Source organism: Pseudorasbora parva, chromosome 10 (assembly GCF_024679245.1).
Source record: "Pseudorasbora parva isolate DD20220531a chromosome 10, ASM2467924v1, whole genome shotgun sequence".
Classification (NCBI taxonomy): Eukaryota; Metazoa; Chordata; class Actinopteri; order Cypriniformes; family Gobionidae; genus Pseudorasbora; species Pseudorasbora parva.
This window is the reverse complement of record NC_090181.1, coordinates 21,648,422-21,669,292: the sequence shown is the minus strand read 5'-3', so window position 1 is coordinate 21,669,292 and position 20,871 is coordinate 21,648,422. Positions and strand designations below refer to the sequence as shown.

The 20,871-nt window shown below is 39.9% G+C and overlaps 1 protein-coding gene across 4 annotated transcripts in view; it reads left to right on the top strand.

Annotated features, from left to right (window-relative positions):
* dlgap2a (discs, large (Drosophila) homolog-associated protein 2a) overlaps positions 1–20,871 on the top strand; it is a 238,503-nt gene that overhangs the window by 4,283 nt on the left and 213,349 nt on the right. For 3 of the 4 annotated variants that reach the window (XM_067455481.1, XM_067455487.1, XM_067455480.1), the window contains exon 2: positions 15,436–15,490. In XM_067455481.1, coding sequence (XP_067311582.1) covers positions 15,436–15,490 — 55 coding nt within the window. Of the gene's footprint in view, positions 1–5,264; positions 5,386–15,435; positions 15,491–20,871 lie in introns of all 4 variants that reach the window. The other variant, XM_067455485.1, reaches the window with a different exon arrangement.

Sequence of the window (20,871 nt, the reverse complement as noted above, 5' to 3'; positions counted from 1 at the left end):
GCGGCGAAATCTCCGACAGGGCTTTAAAACGTTACAGTGAATGAGAGTATGAGCCGAGCCGAAACCATGGCCGAAACGAACGCACGTGCAGGCCATAGTGTGACATCCGTTAACCATAGTGTAAACATAGATGACGTCACGGGTTTTTCTATAAACGAAAGAACGTAGCCTTCATTTGTATGGCCCAGGCAATTTATACATTTATAATACTTACTAAAATATAATTCATATTATTTTATTACTGTTGTATTAGTTGTTTGAAAAGTAAAAAAAGAAATTGGTCGGTCTTAAAGCCAATTTACAACCGGCAAGTCGGTCGGACTAAAAGGAAAAAAAAATAAAAAATTGAGTCGGCCCTAAATTGACAGGGTCGGTCGGGTTACGGCAAACAAGAATATTTTTAAGGATGGCCTAAATGACAACAATTCAGCAATGTCGTCCACTAAACCTTTGACAACTGCGATCACAAATATTCAAATCTGCTTTGGTACTGCAGTTGTCATTTTGAAACACAAAATCATTCACAAACAGTTTTACAAATAAAATCATAGTATAATTTTCTTTTGTTGCAATAATTAAAATGATCACAGAAGTACTGGGATAAAAGTTTACAGTTCGGATATAAACACTGATTCATATGATAGCGAACAAAATGGAGTATATCACATTTTGAATGTAACTAGAAGTTTCAAATAAAGATTCTATAAATTATATTGTTACACCAGTAGGTGGCAACAAGTGACTGTTTAAAAAATGTATTTGTCATTGAATCATTCATTCAAGACAAAAGATTAATTCAAAAAACACAGAGTCATCCAAACAAGTGAAGCCCTTATTAGCAAGTCATTGAATCATCCACTCAAATAAAATAAAAAAGTAACCCAAATTAATTGTATATCTTTTAAATAAAGTGCAGCAATTAACATTTTGTCGGAACCTAGTAAATGACATGTTATTTTTTTAGATGCCTATTCCCTATGGTGTGTGTGGATCATGATGCAGGTTCCTCTATCCTTCCTTCCACTGTTCCACGTAATAAATAGTGGAAGTGGGGCCTTTTGAATAAAACACTCCATGGGATTGCCTTTATTTTTAGCCCATATCTGGTACCATAATGCGTGATATGACAGGAGAACTCATGGACCTCAAGCCTCAAGATGTTTTTCGTTCTCGCATGTGTGAGCTTGCGTCATCAGCTTGAATGGTAGCTAGTTACTTTGACTTTCATTCATAATGCAGACATGTGTTAGTGCTTCTATGGAAGCTCAACTGCATGCTAAGATAAGTAGAGGAAATTATGAGAGGATGGCATACAAATTAATGACTGGAAAAAAAACGAAGGAATTAATAAGGCAAGGTCAGTGGTTTGCTGGTTTAACCTTTTTAAGACCTGAAGACATTAGGAAAAAAAAGCCTCATTACTGGACATCACTAAGAAACTGCTGATAAAAGACAAAAAAGTGTGCTCAACAAAATTGTACATATCTTTTTTATTTGACATGCAATAACTCACCGGTGGTACACTTTGGGGTTAAATGTAGTCTTTATCCACAAATATGTTTCTGTGCTGTGTATTAGCTTGAAAAATATACTTAACAGTAAATTATCAAATTGAATGCAGGAAAGCTGAATATATTGGTATATACTTTTTTAGATTATTCAATTCATCATCCAACTAAAATAATAATCTAATAATCTAATCTAATAATTTAATAACACGTAAATTGTAATAGTTAAATGTAATCTTTAGAAAATAAATCTTAATTTTTAATACTGCACATTATAATGTTATGATGCCTAAATTCACTTGTAGCATTCAAAACAAGTAATTTTTTAGTTTTATTTATTTGCATAGAATAATATAGATTTTGTATAGGCCATTTATTGCTATTCATCCATAACAACAAAAAATTGTACTGATGTATCCCTGAATAGAGCTATTTTTAACAAAGTACATATTTTGTGGTAAAACAGAAGCTTCAATAATATCTGTATATGTTTTTATTGTAAACTAAAACTATTGTAAAAATACTATGCTATAATTTTGTTTATTGAAATAGAGTAGAAATAAATATAAGATAAAAACTTTATTAAAATAATAATATATATTAATAATACGTTTAAAATGTTGCATGATCACTAAATTATAATAAGTTTAAATTGAAGCACAAACACGATTCCAAAAAAGTTGGGACACTGTACAAATTGTGAATAAAAAGGAATGCAATCATTTACAAATCTCATAAAATTATATTTTATTCACAGTAGAATATAGATAACATATCAAATGTTGAAAGTGAGGCATTTTGAAATGTCATGCCAAATATTGGCTCATTTTGGAATTCATGAGTTGGGACTTAAAAAAGTTTGGACAGGTAGCAATAATAGGCTGGAAAAGTTAAATGCACAGATAAGGAACAGCTGGAGGACCAATTTGCTACTTATTAGGTCAATTGGCAACATCCTTGGATATAAAAAATAGCCTCTCAGAGTGGCACTGGGTGCTCCCCAATTCTTATTTGTGCATCGTCGTTTACTTTCCTAGCATCCTTTCCTCGCACCTTAGCTCCACCCCTTCAGGATGCGAGGGAAGGACGCGAGGAAAAGACGCGAAGATGGAGGAATTGAATCAAGTGAAATTATATATCCTCGCTCTTTTTAACGTCACTTTAAAGCGCCGTCAATTAATGATGACTCTGCACCGCTGGATTTAGTCGGGATTCTTGAACATTAGACATAACTATTTATATTGTGAGCTTTAGCCTCCACAAAATACCACATTTGTCCATATTTTAATCAATATTACCAGTTATTATTTACAACGAATTCACTGCTTTTTATTCATTGTATAGTATTAGTTTCTATTTGTTTCTCTATTTGTTTCTTTCATTTTCTTGTGGTTTGATATAATTCTGCAACTGTCAGTTGTTGTTATTTTACATACATTTGTGTCTTGTACATGTAAACAATAATAATACTAATGAATAAACTGTGGCACGATATGAAGGGGGAGGAGAATTAATGCTTGCGTCATGTTTAGTCGATAAAACACTTCCGCAAAGGATACTCCTGTGTATCCTCGCTCATGACTACTCAGGAAGCCTCCTCACTCCTTGATCCTCGCCGGTGCAATTAGAGAATTGAGATCTCCTACTAGATGGCTGAGCTCCATCGGTTTCCGGGTCATAGGATGGAGGACAGAGGAGCGAGGAAACGAGGAGGGATATTGAGAAGCACCCAGTGTCTTTCAGAAGTCAAAATGGGCAGAGGATCACCGATTCCCCCAATTCTGCAGAGAACAATAGTGGAGCAATATCAGAAAGAAGTTTCTCAGAGAAAAATTGCAAAAAGTTTGAAGTTACCATCATCTACAGTGCATAATATCATCCAAAGATTTAGAAAATCTGGAACAATCAAGAGCATGGGCGTAAGAATCAAATAAAAAGTGGGTGGGTCCTATCTCTAAGATTTTTTTTTAATATTAAGTAATGTTAGATGCCGTTTACATTAAATACAAATATACTGCCATTTACTAAACGATTGATTGGGCCAGACAAAATTACGGAAATCACTAAGTTATTTACTGTGGCTATGGTGTAGGGGTAACAAGCATGGCATCAAGGTTTGACACAAATCAAATCGAGGTTCGAATCTGCCTTTTGCCACACTCGCTCTACTCCCTTTTTCCATCACATATCAGATCAAAAAGGCATTCATTTTCAATAAAAATTGAGAAAATTTTAGTTAAGTTTAACATGTTTTACGTCTAACATGTTTTAATAATAAGTGTTTATCGGTTAGGGGTAGGTAAACAGACGTGCTGAACGTGACGTGAGACGATAAAAGTGAGTGGATCCAATATCATTGGTCGTAAAAGGTGGGTGGGTCTTGTCCCAAAGACACATAGTGGTTCCGACGCCCATGTGTAAGAGTTAAGGCCGGAAAACCATACTGGATGCCCATGATTTTCGGGTCCTTAGACGGCACTGCATTTTAAAGGAATGCTACTGTAATGGAAATCACAACATGGGCTCAAGAATACTTCCAGAAAATCCACCGTGCCATTCACCGTTGCCGGCTAAAATTCTATAGGTCAAAAAGAAGCCATATCTAAACATGATCTACACTGTAAAAAAAAAAAATGCCCCAATTGAAAATTTTCAAGTGACTGATCACAACTAAATTTTTCAGTTAGCCAAATTGAATTCCTGTGATTTAAATTGCATTGATTCACAGAATTTCAGTTCGGCTAACTGAAAAATTTAGATGTGATCAGTCACTAGAAAATTTTCAATTGGAGCAATTTTTTTTTTTTTACAGTGTAGAAGCGCAGCCATTTTCTATGGGCCAATGTTCATTTAAAATGTTCTGTGGTCAGACGAATCAAAATTTGAAGTTATGTTTGGAAGTCTGGGATGCCATGTCCCCCGGACTTTAGAGGACAAGGACAACCCAAGTTGTTATCAGCACTCAGTTCAGAAGCCTGCATCTCTAATGGGGTTTGATAAGTGTGTGTCTCGTGGGCAGCTTTACACATCTGTAAAGGCACCATCAATGCTGAAAAAGCTATATCCAAGTTCTAGAACAACATGTGCTCCCATCCAGACGTCATCTTTTTCAGGGAAGACCTTGCATTTTCCAACATGACAATGCCAGACCACATACTGCATCAATTACAACATCATGGCTGCGTAGAAGAAGGATCCGGGTACTGAAGCCTGCAGTCCAGATTTTCACCCATAGAAAACATTTGGTGCATCATAAAGAGGAAGATGCGACAAAGAAGACCTAAGACAGTTAAACAACTAGAACCTTTATTAGACAAGAAAGGGAAAACATTACTATTTCTAAACTTGAGCAACTTGTCTTCTCAGTCCCCAGACGTTTGTAGACTGTTATAAAAAGAGGGATGCCACACTGTGGTAAACATGGCCTTATTTTCCCCTTAAAATTATAAATTTTCTCAGTTTAAACATTTGATATGTCTTCTATGTTGTATTCTGAATAAAATATTGAAATTTGAAACTTCCACATCATTGCATTCTGTTTTTATTCACAATTTATACAGTGTCCCAACTTTTTTGGAATCGGGTTTGTACTTGTGGGTTTGTACTTTTTACTATAAAACAGGTTAATTTGAAAATTAATAATGTATATAGCCTTTCACATTCTTTCAGAAATGAAAACTAAAACTGGGCAGAACACAGGGGTTAAACTTCTCACTCCTTCTGTGGTTTCTGACCTTATCATCTTTGACTGTTTAGTCTCTCCGGATTTTTTGGGGACCACAGCATGAAACATTTCTCCAGAAAACACTCTAATTAGTGCTGCTGTCTCAGAGCTGCTCCTTTCTCCGAGGGAATTAAGAGATGCCTGAAAAAAAGTGTGAGTTCCTGAAACACACACACACACACACTGAGAGTATCTGCTTGTGCGGCAGAGTGTTTTTCCCCCCTGATTGTGACAGTTGGAGCTATTTAGTAATTTAGAGAGCTGCGATTAGACACACTGATTATATACACACTGATTAAGCACACCGTAAGTGTACACATACTGATTATACAGAGATTTCACACACACTCAATAGTGAGCCAGCTGGTGGTGTCCTGTGGTAAGAGGGTCAGCTAGAGCAGTGATTATTGTAGATGGATTCTTTATTACACTATATATTTCATGAAGTATTTTTGATATATTAAATAGTAGCCAGATCAGATGCATATATGTTTATTTTATGAATGAGAAATCAAGTCAAATCAAGTTACTACAATTTAGGGTTTTTCTTCATGTGACATGCACACAAACCAGAGTGAGCATGAAACTAGACACTTCACATAAAAGCTGTACGATTTGAATGCATAAAGTGGTAAAAATGTATTTAGTATAAGACTTATAGGGCCTTTGCAAAGCATTTTATCTGTCACTTTTTTTTGAAGAAATTGTTAAATTACACTAAAAGAGAAAAGATTTGTTTGAATGTGTTGGCAGCTGTATTAGTCTAAGTCACCAGATCTGTTCTTTTTTTCTGTGATAAACTGTGAAATCTTTAGTTTCTCCACACTGCAGTGACCTGAATAAATGTGTAGTGAAATGACATAAAACTAATAGCATTATCTAATTGTTTTAGTGATGTTCTTATTAGAGATTAATCCCCAGCATGAACTTATATGATTTATTTAAAGCTTTGGAAAAAGAATAACGTATTGCTGCTTTTTTCCTGATAATAGCAACCTGTCAACAACATTTTACCATATTTTTGGATTATTTCCATAATGTTTTTATTTTTTATTTTTTTAAATCCTACATAGACTTGCAAATAAAGAGCAAATCCTTGTCTGAGAAATTGTGGACAGCAACAGTCGCTAAGGTAGGATTGGTCAGGAAAGTTTTTGAGGCGGGGCTTCGCAAAATTACCACTCATGCTGCCTGGCATGCTAAAGTCCCATTTAGTGGACGAGCCATGCAGACGTATTTAAATTTTTAATTGCATACATAATACACATACATTCTTTAGTATAAGATACTTGCTTTTGGGGTAAGCATCATTAATAGTGAAGTAAGCAAGAATAATGACATTCCCCATACACACCACTGCTGTTTGCCCACTTATTGCTGAGCTAAATAGATCACTCTAAGAGTCCAGAATAGATTCCATCAATGATATTTGCTGACTGTCTCAAATGGTTAAATGAGTTTTAATTGGAATTTTTTTCATTAGTGTTTGCTGGGTGAACTCCTATGTGCTATCTGAGATGAGAGGGAAACCCTTGGGTTTATGAGTCCTTTCGTTCTCTCTTTTTTGGTACTCTTTTCACTTTCTCCTCGTCACAGGTGACTAAGCAGAACATTAGACGTGACAGTGCACTTTATAGTTTGAGCAGAAAATGAGCTCTGGGTAGCCAGCTCCTCTGTGTCAGTTCCCCTGCATTGGGAGATCAGGGGGGAGCGGAGGTTCTTTAATTCTAAAGAAAACAGTCAATTTCATTTTGTGCAGTATGTCGGCACAGGTACCCACACATAATCAATCTAATTTCTTCATTGCTTGGCTGTTTCTGTGAGAGCTTGAGCTGCGGTATTGATAAACTTAACATCTTTGGCCTTGCTGAGATTTTCTGAATCTTAAACGAATGTTATCAGATGTGAAATGAATGCAACATCAGATATCACAGTTTTTATCTTAGGTGTTAAAATCAGGTTTATTATAGGAAGTGATGCATCAAACTGGTGAAATTTTGATGTATTTTCATTATTTTTGACCATTACTCATTAAGGTAACTCTGCGAAATGTTCTGGTACTCATTATAAAATGTAACTAAATATAAGATATTGTATGCTATTGTTCATCCCCCCAACGAATAGGCTGTTTAAATTTATAAGTACTATTACTTTCCAAAAACATTGTGTGAGTAAATGTACTTGTCCAAAAAGGATTATTACATTCGCTTATTATTTTATATAGGCTAATTACAAGATTATTACATCTAGCAGAGCAAAAGTATTTATCACACTTAATGTACTCAATTAAAAGTGAGAGTACACAATTTTAAACTACTTATAACATTTAAGAGTCTTTTCTCTTTAAATGTGAGTCAGTGCAAGGTCATGTTGGTCAATGTCATTGTGCAAGGAAGGACTGGTCAGCAGTTCTCACTGATTGGCTTTGAGGTTGATTTGACTATTGTGCTTTAGTTCAGGATGCGGTTTGTGATGTCTTTTATGTGCAGGGGAACCTTGGAATTGCTCTTGCGTGAAATTTCTCTCTCTCCTCTCCCTCTTGATTTCAATTTCAGTTCTGTCTGTTGCTCTCTCTCTTGCTCTGATGGCTCATCTGAATTGTAAGCGCAGGTTCCATAGCTTGATTAGCATTCTGAGGATGTAGTTTGGAGGAGGCAGAATTTGGACGGAGAGCTAGAATTCTCAAGTTAAGCTGAATCTCCTTTGAGGTCACCTGAGATTCTGTTTAACTGCATTTCAGAGTTGAAATATCATTTTAACTATAATTATTCTACACTGATGACGTAATTATTAATTTCATGTTTTTTAGTGTTATTATATGTCTAAAATGCCTTAGGTGCATTCTATTCGACCGTGAGTGGACTGCGAAATGGACTTCACAGGGTATTCTGCCATCTTAAGTGTGATTCCAATCCAATGGGAGCGAACATGTTCAGTTCAAAGGGCATTGCTAACGGTATAGGGAATAAGGGAACATTGATACATCACTTCCTAGGAAGTGGAGATGGAAAAATCACCCAACTGTCACTGTGCACAGCCTGACGTCGTCATACTCAATTCTAGTCAGAATATGAGTCTGATACTGCTCCATTGGGCTGTAATTATGGGGCGTGTTTCAACTGAACCAGGAAAGGCATCAATTGGATAGACCTACAACCAATCAGAGCAATGAAGAGATGCATAATGTTAGTTCAGACTGGTCCACTTGAGTCAAAAACCACCATAGACAAACTTTTAGTTAACTTTTTATTGCGTATTTTGCATAAATTTACATTTGGCGGTATGGCTCTGTTCTAAATTCCCCACCTTCTTCGTGAGCTCCATGAAAAGCCAAGACAGGGAACAGCTGCTTCTGGGGACAACCTCCCAAATTTCCAAACTACGAAGGCATCGTAAATCCCCCATTTAGAACAATCAATGTTAATTGTGTCATTGATGCATGTTCTAAGTTAAACAAAGTTAAGGAGGAGCTGGGGAGGAAGTTCTTAGCAGTGTGCAGTGGAAGCAGCAAGCAGACTAACTGAACTAAAGCTACACTTAAGTAAGACGCCCTGTTTGAGAATTGCCAATTCAGTGCATGAGAATTGGATCAGCTGATAGGGGCGGGGTTGGGATTTTTCCAATCAGCTGATAACGGAGCTTGACTATGTGGCCTGCCTGAACGCAGATGCTTGATTTGTCAAATGTCAACAGAACTCAACTGCACTCTGTTGCCAAGTGTACAGTTTTTCCGAGGGTTGTTTTCCATGTTCGTGGGTTGACGCGACCTCAGTTATGTGATATATAGTTCCACAATGAATCTATATATCACATATATCTCCCCCCCCCATTGTTTTGGGCTAGTAGTTGGTGGGTTTTGTTGTAAAAACTTGGCAACCCTGTCTGAATTCACGCTGGAATAAATGATCGCTGGAATTCTGCGTTTAGGATTTGAACAAATTCAACCCAAGCACCTTTGATGATGTGGATGATTGTTACTGTTTATCATTTGTCCATCATCATCTAATGGGTCCTGCACACTGTGCGATTTTTCAAAATCCTTTGTGGATGTCCCTTGTCAGACTGTACGAACATGATCGCCATGTCACACTGTAAGATCTTAGTTGACATTAATGTCAGACTGCACGATAGTGAAGGCGCGCTAAAAACGGACGCCCGCAAGAAAACTCACCCGGAGTTTTATATCATCAATGAATGACGCGTTCGGTGACAGTGAGCTGCATTACACGCGGGACTAAAATGCTGGCTACAAAGAAATCCTACTCGTTTTGGTCATGTAGTTTGATGTAAATTTGATCGCAGCGCTCATTAATCGGCTGCCAGTGAACATGTCAAACTAACGACCAAAGACGTCAGATTTTAGCCTAGGATCAGAGGAATCTTTTAGGATTTGCTAAATTTGTCCCAGACGGCTAAATCGTGGCCAAAATCGCACAGTGTGCACCCGGCTTAAAGCCCGCCCTGACAATTTGATTGGTCCAAACTGTTTCTGTTTGGGCATAAATGCTCCTATATGGATCAAGTCCAGACCGAACTGCCCAAGCTCAAATGTTGTGGCCGGGGCTAAGTTCGGCTGGCATTCAGGCTAGCACACAGCTACACCAATCAGAACTTTAACGATGGAGCTGTTTTTAAATGGCTCTGCGATTGAGGAGTTTATGTATGCTATTGATTGTTTATTAATTTTGTTATTATTATACAAAGTAGAGTATTTATAAATGATTATGGCAATGAATGTTACCTTTGCATATTCTATTAATAGATATAAATAGGTATGACAAAGTTGTCAGGATAAAACAGCATCTCGGTCTGACACTATATCCTCAGTGAGTCTAAATAGCAGTCCATAGAAGAAGGGAGCCCTTTCAATGGGATCAGACAGTGAGAATCTTTCAACAATGACCAAGATGCATGTGTGTCCATCCGATGGGGGCAGATCAGTATTGAAGTCCACTCCTAGTGTGACCAGGGTTGATTGGGGACAGGAAGTGAGGTAAGTTTGCCATATGGTAAGTGCTAAGAGGTCTTTGACAAGGCACACTACTGACAACTTTGAAAGAACCTTTTAGCATCTTGTGCTATCCTGGTCCATCAAAATCTTCATTTTCAATAAATGGGTTAATTCAGGTGAGTAAATGGCACATAAACAGTAACTGAATGAAGACTGGTGGATAGCAGGCATTTCTTTACGTTGCAGGTTGTGATGGTGATGATGAAAGAGGCACTGGATAAAGAGCACAACTCTTGACAAACATGTGAGGATACGATACAGGTAATCTTTATCCATAGGATTCAGGCACAAAGATGGAAGAAGATTGTTGGAGAGACAAAGGAATGACACAGGGGAATAAACACAGGAGATAAACATTGCTTAAGAGTATAACCACAAATGTAAGTAGAGCAGGTAAGGAGTGTGTTTCCACATCTGAGGACAGACAGTGAGTGACAGAGGTGTGCGCATTTCTACCGGCAGCTGAGTGCTGCGGTGATGAGGAACAGGTCACAGCGATTAGAACTTGGGAGAGAGTGATCGTTACGTGGGTGTGACAGGAGAGCCTGGCGTGTCCGTGACAAAAGTGATGAGAAACAGCTGAGGCTGTCATTTTTTTATTTGATTTTATTTACCTCAGGAATGTTGTTATTATGTGGCTGCATGTGGGAATGAAAGTGCATGAGAGACCACTACAAACTAAGCAATTATTGTGAAGATGTACACATAGTTAACCAAATCCAAATTTATTTCCATGTTGCATGATTGTTACAGTACAGCTTCAAATCTGTTAGTAGTCAATTAATGTCAGCAATATTCAATTAAATATACAAATGTATAATAAACAAGTTTTCATTATGTTTATTAGATTCATAAAGTGTGACTTGTATATGTATGCATTTAAATAATTTAACAATAATGATGTTATATCATAATATGTACATTCCAAATGAGAATGTATTGTCAGCAAACCACTTCAACAGATATCCTATGCTCAGGGAGTAGGCAGTAGTGAACACCATTTCAGTAGGTATGCTCCTCTTGTGAAAATGATCTGCAGTGATCATAACTTTATAATATCTGACAATAAATACACATTAGGCATTTTAACCTTTAAAATATCAGCATCTACCAAATAACTATGTTAAAGTGCATCTTTAGACCACGCATGTTCTTTTCACCACCATACACTGATCAGGCATAACATTATGACCTAATATTGTGTTGGTTCCCCTTTTGCGGCAAAAACAGCCTTTACTTGTCGAGGCATGAACTCCACTAGACCCCTGAAGGTGTGCTGTTGTTTCTGGCACCAGGATGTTAGCAGTAGATCTGCAAGTTGCAAGGTGGGTCCTCCATGAATTTGGACAGAGATCTGGGAAATGTGTAGGAAGAGAAGTCTCGTTGTTGTGCACCTCAAATCATTCCTGAACCATTTCTGCTTTGTGGCAGGGCGCATTATCCTGCTGAAAGAGGACACAGCCACCAAGCCACCGTTTCCATGAAAGGGTGTACACAAGGGTCTGCAACAATGTTTAGGTAGGTGGTGCATGTCAAAGTAACATCCACAAGGATGGCAGGACCCAAAGGTTAGGTTTCCCAGCAAAACATTGCCCAAAAGTATCACACTGCCTCCGTCAGCTTGCCTTCTTTCCATAGTGCCATCTTGGTGTCGTGTTCCCCAGGTCAGCCTGGGGAATGCACACCCACCCAGCTATCCATGTGATGTAAAAGAAAACGTGATTCATCAGACCAGACCACCTTCTTCCATTGCTCTGTGGTCCAGTTCTGAGGCTTATATGGCCACCTTCGGTGTTGGACAGGGGTCAGTGTTGGCATCTTGACTGGTCTACAGCTACGAAACCTCATACGCAACAAACTGCGATGCACTGTGTATTCTGACACTTTTCTTTCAGAAACAGCATTAACTTCTTGAACAATTTGAACTACAGTAGCTCGTCTGTTTGATCAGACCACACGGGCTAGCCTTCGCTCCCCACGGACATCAGTGAGCCATGGCCACCCATGATCCTGTCGCCGGTTCACCACTGTTCCTTCCTTGGACCACTTTTGATAGATACTGACCATTGCAGACTGGGAACACCTCACAAGAGCTGCAGTTTTAGAGATGCTCCCAGTTGTCTAGCCATCACAGTTTTGCTCTTGTCAGACTCACTCAAATTTTACACGTGGCCATTTTTCCTGCTTTGATCAACTTTGAGGACAAAATGTTCACTTGCTGCCTAATGTATCCCACCTACTAACAGGTGCCGGGATGAATAGATAATCAGTGTTATTCACTTATGCCTGATTGGTGTATGTCAAATGTCGTCTTAAAGGGATGGCTGATTGCCCCTTTTTTACAAAATGTAAAATAAGCCTTTGATGTCCCCTGAGTGTGTCTGTGAAGTTTTATCTCAAAATACCCCACAGGTCATTTTTTATAGCATGTTAAAATTGTCACTTTTTGAGAGTGAGAAAAAACACAACGTTTTTGTGTGTCCCTTCAAATGCGAATGAGGTACTGCTCAAGGGGCAGAGCTTCAAGAGCTTGTGTTAGCATGCATGTTTCTCGGGGCAGGGTATATGTAAAATTCAGGGTTAGTGATGTCACAAACCCGGGAGGAAGCTTGTGTAGTCTCTACCAGCCGTTTGTTGTAGTCCTTAAAAGTGAATTATTTTAAAGAAAATATCTCCCTTTACTTTGATCTTTGAGCGTCATAACTTTGCAGATGTTGTTTATGCTCAAACAGCAACATTACACACTCGTTAAAAAAGTTAAATTATAATTAATCACCTTTTTAATAATTCTATCAGAAATGGTGTTAATCCCACAACAATAATGATAACGACACAGAGGACTGATATTGTTGGAATCACTTTTAAAAGTTTTTTTTTCCAGCTAATGAAAAATAAAAACATTGGCAGTCCATCAGAATCAACTTTAATGAGCTTAAGCATTACAGGTGTGAAGGCATAAAGGTATTCAGAATATCTGAACTGAGAAAGTCCCAAATCTGGTTTAAGAATCAGCTCAACAAAGACAATTTTGTTGTTGTGCCCCCCCCCCCCCATGACTTCAGAATCCATGATTACTGTTTTGCACATTCTGCAGCAGACTGCTAGTATGAAATGTTTAGATAATCTTTTCTAATCAGATTCCTCATTTAGCTTATTTCATAAATGTTAATCCTTTTTTGTAAGCTTTCCCTGATGAGCTAAATACAATTCATGTAAGATGAGACATTTATTTCGGGAATGAAGGATTGTGACAAACATTCTTCTTTTCTTTCATCCACACTGCACAATTAATTTCACCCCCCCCCCCCATTGCACACTATCTCTCTCTCTCACACTTACAAACACCAAACCCAACAGTTCTGTCTATTTTATCTCTGCCAACACAAGTGATAATTTTTCAGCTGATCGGTTAATAACTCATTCTATTGTGTGCTGTGTAGAGCTTCTGAACAACTGAATCATCTGAATCATCAGATGCAGCATTACCAAACAACTATTCTATTCTATTCTATTCTATTCTATTCTATTCTATTCTATTCTATTCTATTCTATTCTATTCTATTCTATTCTATTCTATTCTATTCTATTCTTGAAAATGTGTTGAATATTGTTTTTGTGAATGTTGCTAATTTAATGTCACCAAGTTAATCGGTTAGAATGTGTTGAAAATTATAATCAGACCATCAGTAATCTTTTCCACCATATCCTATTTTTGTATTGTCAAAAAATAAATAAATGCGGAGACACTTAGTATCTTAACCAAGTGGGCAAATCAAACTGTAGAGAATGATTGAATTTGATGATTGCAAACAGAATGATTGCACTAGTATCTTAAAGGGATAATTCACTTTAAAATTAAAAGTCTGTCATCCTTTACTCACCCTCAAGTTGTTTCAAACATTTATGAATGTCTTTCTTCAGCTGAACACAAGGGAAGATATTTTGAAGAATGACAGTAACCAAATAGTTAACTGGAGCCATTGACTTCTTTAATGGGGTAAAAGAATACTATGGAAGTTAATGGCTCCAGTTAACTATTTGGTTACTGACATTCTTCAAAATATCTTCCCTTGTGTTCAGCTGAAGAAAGAAATTCACACAGGTTTGAAACAACTTGAGGGTGAGTAAAGGATGACAGAATTTTCATTTTAAAGTGAACTATCCCTTTAATGGTTGTCTACTAGTGAAAAGTCTAGTGGCAATGGCACCCAGCCACTAGATGGCAGCATCATTCCAATCTGCTTTAGGAGGGTAAATTTGTTCTGCTTGACTGCAGATATGAAATGCTGTTAAATGGAGATTGATTTATGAGTTTATATGTTAAATTCAGCATAACCATAAAATATGAGCAGCATAAATGTCTCAGTGTGTGAAGGATACTTGCACATACAATCTGATCTGGAATTTTTCAAAGTCGGATTGTGAGTTTATGTTTAGAAAAATGCTATGTTATTTGCTCATTTAAAAAACTGCAGGCGCCGTCTCCATTTGATGATTACATAGAATACTGTTATTTGCAGTTTACTGGAGCAATATTTAGTTATGGTCTTGAAGAGATGCAAATATCATGTGAACTTTCAGAAACACCTGGAATTGAGAGAGTGCTAGATTTACATTGGAATTATTAGACAAAGGTGTGTGTGGCCGAGTTTATGATTCAGCATGAATTTAAAGATTCAGTTGACTGTATCCTCCTAATACTCTATTGTAACACATACCTTCCTCATCTTATATACATGTCAAGGGTGTCAAATTGGTGCATTTTGTGTGTGTAGAGAAGCCTCTGTTTCTCTCTGAAGAAATTTGTGCTGTAATCTCCTGTCTTGACTTCATTCTCCACTAACATCCATGTAAAGAGATTCTTGTTTATAAAATTATTCACCCACACAGCCGTTCCTGCCTTGCACATTCACACAGCAGGGAAACCTGGAGGCCACTTAGTGCTTTCTAGACCTGACAGCTTCTGCCTGTAATTAATGGCTGTTTAGACTGCATGTGTATTCATGCATGCTTGTTTTAATTTCCTTTTTTTATTTCTACTTTCTACTCTTTCTACTCTTTCTACTCACTCTCTCTCTCTCTCTCTCTCTCTCTCTCTCTCTCTCTCTCTCTCTCTCTCTCTCTCTCTCTCTCTCTCTCTCTCTGATGCTGATGCTGATGCTGATGCCTCTATCCTTCTCCCCATCTGACAGGTGCTGCTGAGCATAGTGCAACAACGCTGCTGCATCCTCCCAGACAGGAACACAGGTAAAACCACACACCTGCAATTTAAAAACCCAGAGCAAGAGGCCCTGCCGCTTGTCCACCTGAACAGATGCTAATCTACAAGTTTGTTTATTTGACAAGCCTGTATACATTTTAGAATTGGCATGATTGATTGGGCAGGTTGATTTACTGAGGTTCTAAAGATGTAGATTCAGCTTCACATAGGGCTCAAAATTGAGCATAAAAAAAAATTGTCTTTTGGTGTTCATCAGCATTTGGAGCAAAACCTGGAACAAAAATGGATTTAAGTAAAGGCTTAGTGGTGGGAAGTGTCTAATTTGATGACTGAGTGTGTGTGTGGACCTGTGCTTCTTGCACTTACAGCTACATCCATTTAATGGTAACCATTTACACTAATTTTAGATAATTAAGCCCAGCATTTGTGACTGTACGTGGCAGTACAAAGGATGAGCTGGAGGACTTTAAAAGCTAAACGAAATGCATTTGTTATACTGTAGTGTACACTGTATATGTCTGTTTATCATAGAGTGAAGAGGCAATTTGCAGTTTTTCTTTATTAACAAGCCATCATTATGGTTTTCCTTGTTTTTATGCTCTTACACATTTTTTCAATTTTTTTGTGTTTACTAAAAATTATTTTCTAATTTTCCATTAAACATAAATTAACTAAAATTATGGGGGGTTTTTTTGTCTGCAATTTGTAGAAAAGATAAGGAAAACAAATTTCATTTACAAATGATCCATAGAGCTATATACACTCCTGAACAAAATCTTAAGACCAGGGGATGCATTGCAAGTTTTACACATTTCGCACTTGTGGATCAAGTGCTGCTTCAAAATGCCAAAAGAAGAAACAGGAGCAAGAGACAAAAAAATAGAGAGTAGGCAATTTATTGAAAACTGCATTTAAACTCAAACAGGCCGTTCATCAGCTGATCAAAAGTTTAAGACCATAGCCCAAAAATAAACGCACAATTTAATAAACAGTACTAAAAGTGTAAAAAAAGGACTCGGTAGTGAGTAGCCCCACCGTTCTTGTTGATCACTTCAAAAACTCGTTTCGACATGCTTGATGCGACTGTTTCCAGGAGGCTGGTGGGAACGTTGCTCTGTGTGGTGAAGATGGCTTCAACAAGGGAATCCACGGTCTGGAACTGACGTCCATTTTTGTAAACTTCCCTTGCCAACCATCCCCAAATGTTCTCAATGGGATTTAAATCAGGGGAACACGCAGGATGGTCCAAAAGAGCAACGTTATTCTCCTGGAAGAAATTCTTCGTCAGGCGGGCTTTGTGAATTGCAGCGTTGTCCTGTTGAAAGACCCAGTTATTACCGCACAGACGGGGGCCATCGGTCAAAAGAAGGATGCCCGCTGGAACAGATCCACATAGCCAGTCGCCGTTTGACGCCCCTGCACAACCTGAAGCTCCATTTTCCCATTGAAGGAAAAAGCACCCCAGATCATGATGGAGCCTCCTCCACTGTGCCGCGTAGAAAACATCTCAGGTGGGATCTCCTTGTCATGCCAGTAACGTTGGAAGCCATCAGGACTGTTCAGATAAAAATGTTCCGGTCAAAGAATAAAACTTACTTCCACTTTTCAATGTCCCAAGTTTGATGCTCCCTTGCAAATTCTAAAGGGGCAAGTTTTTGTCATGGGAGGAGACTTGGCCTTTGAAGACGTTTTTTGTTCTTGAAGCCCTTCTTTAGCAGATGACGTCTTATGGTTATTGAGCTGCAGTCAGCATTAGTAAAAAGGCCTTAATTTGGGTTGAGGATCGACCTGTGTCTTCACGGACAACCCATCGGATCCTGGGGCTCAGTGCAGGTGAAATCTTTTTGGGTCTACCACTTGACTTTTTTGTCCCATAACTCTCAGGATTTTTTAAGAAATGTAAAATGACTGTCTTACTGCGTCCAACCTCACCTCAGCAGTGATGGCGCGTTGCGAAAGGCCTTGCTTGTGCAGCTCAACAATCCTGCCACGTTCAAAGAGAGAAAGCCCTTTTGCCTTTGCCATCAGGACATCTTGACAGTATGACTGCTTGAAGGACAATGACTTGAAAAGCCATATTTTTGTGCAGATTTTACCTTTTTATGGCTATGGTCTTAAACTTTTGATCAGCTGAGGAATGGCCTGTTTGAGTTTGAATGCAGTTTTTGCCTACTCTCTATTTTTTGTCTCTTGCTCCTGTTTCTTCTTTTGGCATTTTGAAGCAGCACTTACAACCCGGTTATGATCCACTAGAGCGAAATGTGTAAAACTTGCAATGCATCCCCTGGTCTTAAGATTTCGATCAGGAGTGTATTATAGAAATATATACATATTATGCACTTACAGTATATTGTTGCTTCAAAACAACACTAAAATACTGATTTAGAAAATAATTTGTAAATAATTTGAAGAGCGCACCTTTGTGTAACGAGGAGGCCTAGTGGTCTTTAGGGTGATTTTATGTGTGTGCTAAGAGTGTGTGTAGCTGTGTACAAAGGTTTATAGTAGGGTATGGATTAGTCTCTGTGTTTATAATTAGTTTTATATAAAATAATAGAAGTCAATGGTACTGTATGTCACCATTTAGATAGATAAAGTGTACATGTGTGTGGTTATTGGTTCCTTCGGGAAAAGCAGAATTCTCAGTTGCTTTGGAAGCAGTCTGAAATGGTTTTGAGTGTGCCATAGAAAAAGAATGAAGGAAATGAACAGGGGAACACTTAGACTACAGTCTGTGAGGATCACAATATCCTCCCCTAACACAGCCATGACTAATCAGTTACCTTACAGGAAATGCATAAATGTGGCCTCATCATAATCCACAGGGTGGATGATCACATAACCATCTCTGTTCTCTTTCATAGGTTCACTTCGACGCTGCGTAATGACACATATGGGGTACACCCATTGGCACTTATAGAATCATGGCAATTCATTGGCTGATGGCGCAGCGCCGCCCCTCTAGCTCATCACCTTTGAGCTATACTGGCGTACGCGCCATCTTCTCCCCAGATTTCTCTGCCTTCACGAAGCGGTAGCATCGCTATCTTTATCTGACCCTTAAAAACTGGATTTAGGCATCTTTCTCCTTCACTACTTCAACGTCCACGGATGGCGGAACTTTGTTCTTGACGAGGCCTAGCGGTCAGGAAAAAGTGCGGCCTTTGTGGCCTACTCCAAGCTCGTCGACGTGTTTCGCGTGCGACTGAGAAGCTTGCGATCGATTGGCCTTATGTTTCCCACAAATCCCAATCTTCTAAGCTCGATGAGAGATTTCTAAGTGTGCTAGTGCGAATCGCAGCGGTGATAAGGAAACTGCCGTTTTTCAGCGATCTGCACAACTAGGTCTCCAGATCCTGAAAGCAGCTGTTTTCCGCCCGCCTTACTAATGCGGCAGCCGCTCACTTCACCATCCTCGTTGGTTCTGTGGAGCGCGGTTATTCCGCCATTCTGGCCATCGAAGACACACTGGCCTCTCATCTTTCAGCAATGTTACTCCTAGGGCTGTTTAGAGTTCTGCATAGCCAAGGATCTTGGCCTTACCGGCTACTAAGCACACCGCACGTGCGGTAGAGCGCTCGATAGCTTACGCCACCTTTGGTTAAACCTCACTGAGATTCGCGACAAGGAGAAGGATTTTCCTCCTCGCCGCGCTCTTTGTCCCAGGGGGATTTATTTGGTAGGACTGTCAACACCTAAGTGGTTGACAAGTTCAGAGCAGTGGAGGTTCTCAGGCAGTTCATGCCTAGGAGAACTAGAGTTTCTTCTAGCACCTCTCCTCTCCAGCCTAGAGAGCACCCTCCATTCAAAGGAATTTCAGGAGTGACCAGAGTCATCCCCTACCTGCCACGGTTTGGGGAGCTCGTGGTCGCCCCTTTCCACGACAAAGACCTCATCAGTGCAGATGAAGCGGCCTGGCAGTAGCTTTCCGCTCCTGCTCCACCGAGTCGTTCCTGACCCTCCGGGCAGGGAAAAGAGTCGTGCCGAACGTTCGGGGCTGGGCCAGACTGCGCAAGCGTTTCTGCCCGCCTCCTGGCCGCTTTCCAAGTCCGCCCCCTTCACACTCGCCGCCCAGTGTGTCTCGGCCGTCTCAACCTCTCGCCACTCCCACGCCAGGGAATGGAGACGCTTTAGGCTTTCTCCCCCTGAGTCCATCGGATCACATTTCCACTACCCGTTTTCTAGGAGACACGGCCTGTTCTCTCCAGCAGTCAGTGGAGTCCAGCAGTAAGCCAGACCTTACATTTCCCACTCAGGTCATCGCAGCCTCCTCGCCGTATACGGACGCAGTTGGCTTTCCGTTGCGGCCGGATGATCCCTCCACGGAGTCCCAGATTGGCACCCTAATCAGGTATGCCCCTGCACTTCTCTACTCGTCTTCTCATTTCGTCCAAGAGTGGAAACGTCTTCCAGGAGTGTCACCCTGGGCGCTTCGCACAATTCGGCTGGGCTACACACTTTAGTTTTGCCGCAACCCCCCTGAACAGTTCAGGGGGGTCCTCCATACTGTAGTAAAACGGCACCCCAGAGGCTTCTGTTCTACAGGAGGAGCTGTCCTCCCTCCTTCTCAAGGGAGCGATAGAGGAATTCCCGCCTACGGACGTAGAGCGAGGATTTTTCAGCCGTTACTTCTTGGTTCCCAAGAAGGACAGCGGTCTGTGTCCCATATTAGACCTCCGATGTCTGAACTTTTCCCTCCTCAGAGGGAGGTTCAAGATGTTGACACTGAAGTCTATCATTGCCCAGGTTTGTGCAGTGGATTGGTTCATGTCGATAGACCTGAAATATGCATATTTCCATATTCAGGTCATTCAGCGACACAGGAAGTTCCTCAGGTTTACCTTCAGAGGGAAGGTTTTCCAATACAGGGTACTCCCCTTCGGTTTGCTCTGGCGCCAAGGACGTTCACTAAGTGTGTGGATGCTGCTCTGGCCCAGCTGAGGCTCCAGGGCATCCACATACTCAACTACCTGGATGATTGGCTCTTGTTGGCCCAGTCCAGAGAGATGGCAAAGATCATAGAGACTCTGTGCTTCATCACGTCTGTTCCCTTGGCCTAAGAGTGAACACCGTTAAGAGTGTGTTCTTACCACACCTGGATCACAGAGCCATCATGTCGCTTCAAGCCGGCCATCATGTTCCTGTAGTGACATCCCAGCCTCCCAGGTCCTTCCTCTGGGGCTGCTCCACATGAGACCCTTCCATTGGTGGATGAATCATGCGGGGATCCGAGTTACAGGATCCTCCTGCCGCCTTCTGAGGGTGTCGCAAGGTTGCTTTCGAGCCCTGTCAGTGTGGCGAGACCCTCTTTTTCTCCAAAGAGGTGTCGGGACGGGGGTCGTTTTCCTTCGCCAGATGATTACGATGGATACCTCCCTCACCGGTTGGGGTACGGTATTCGAAGGCC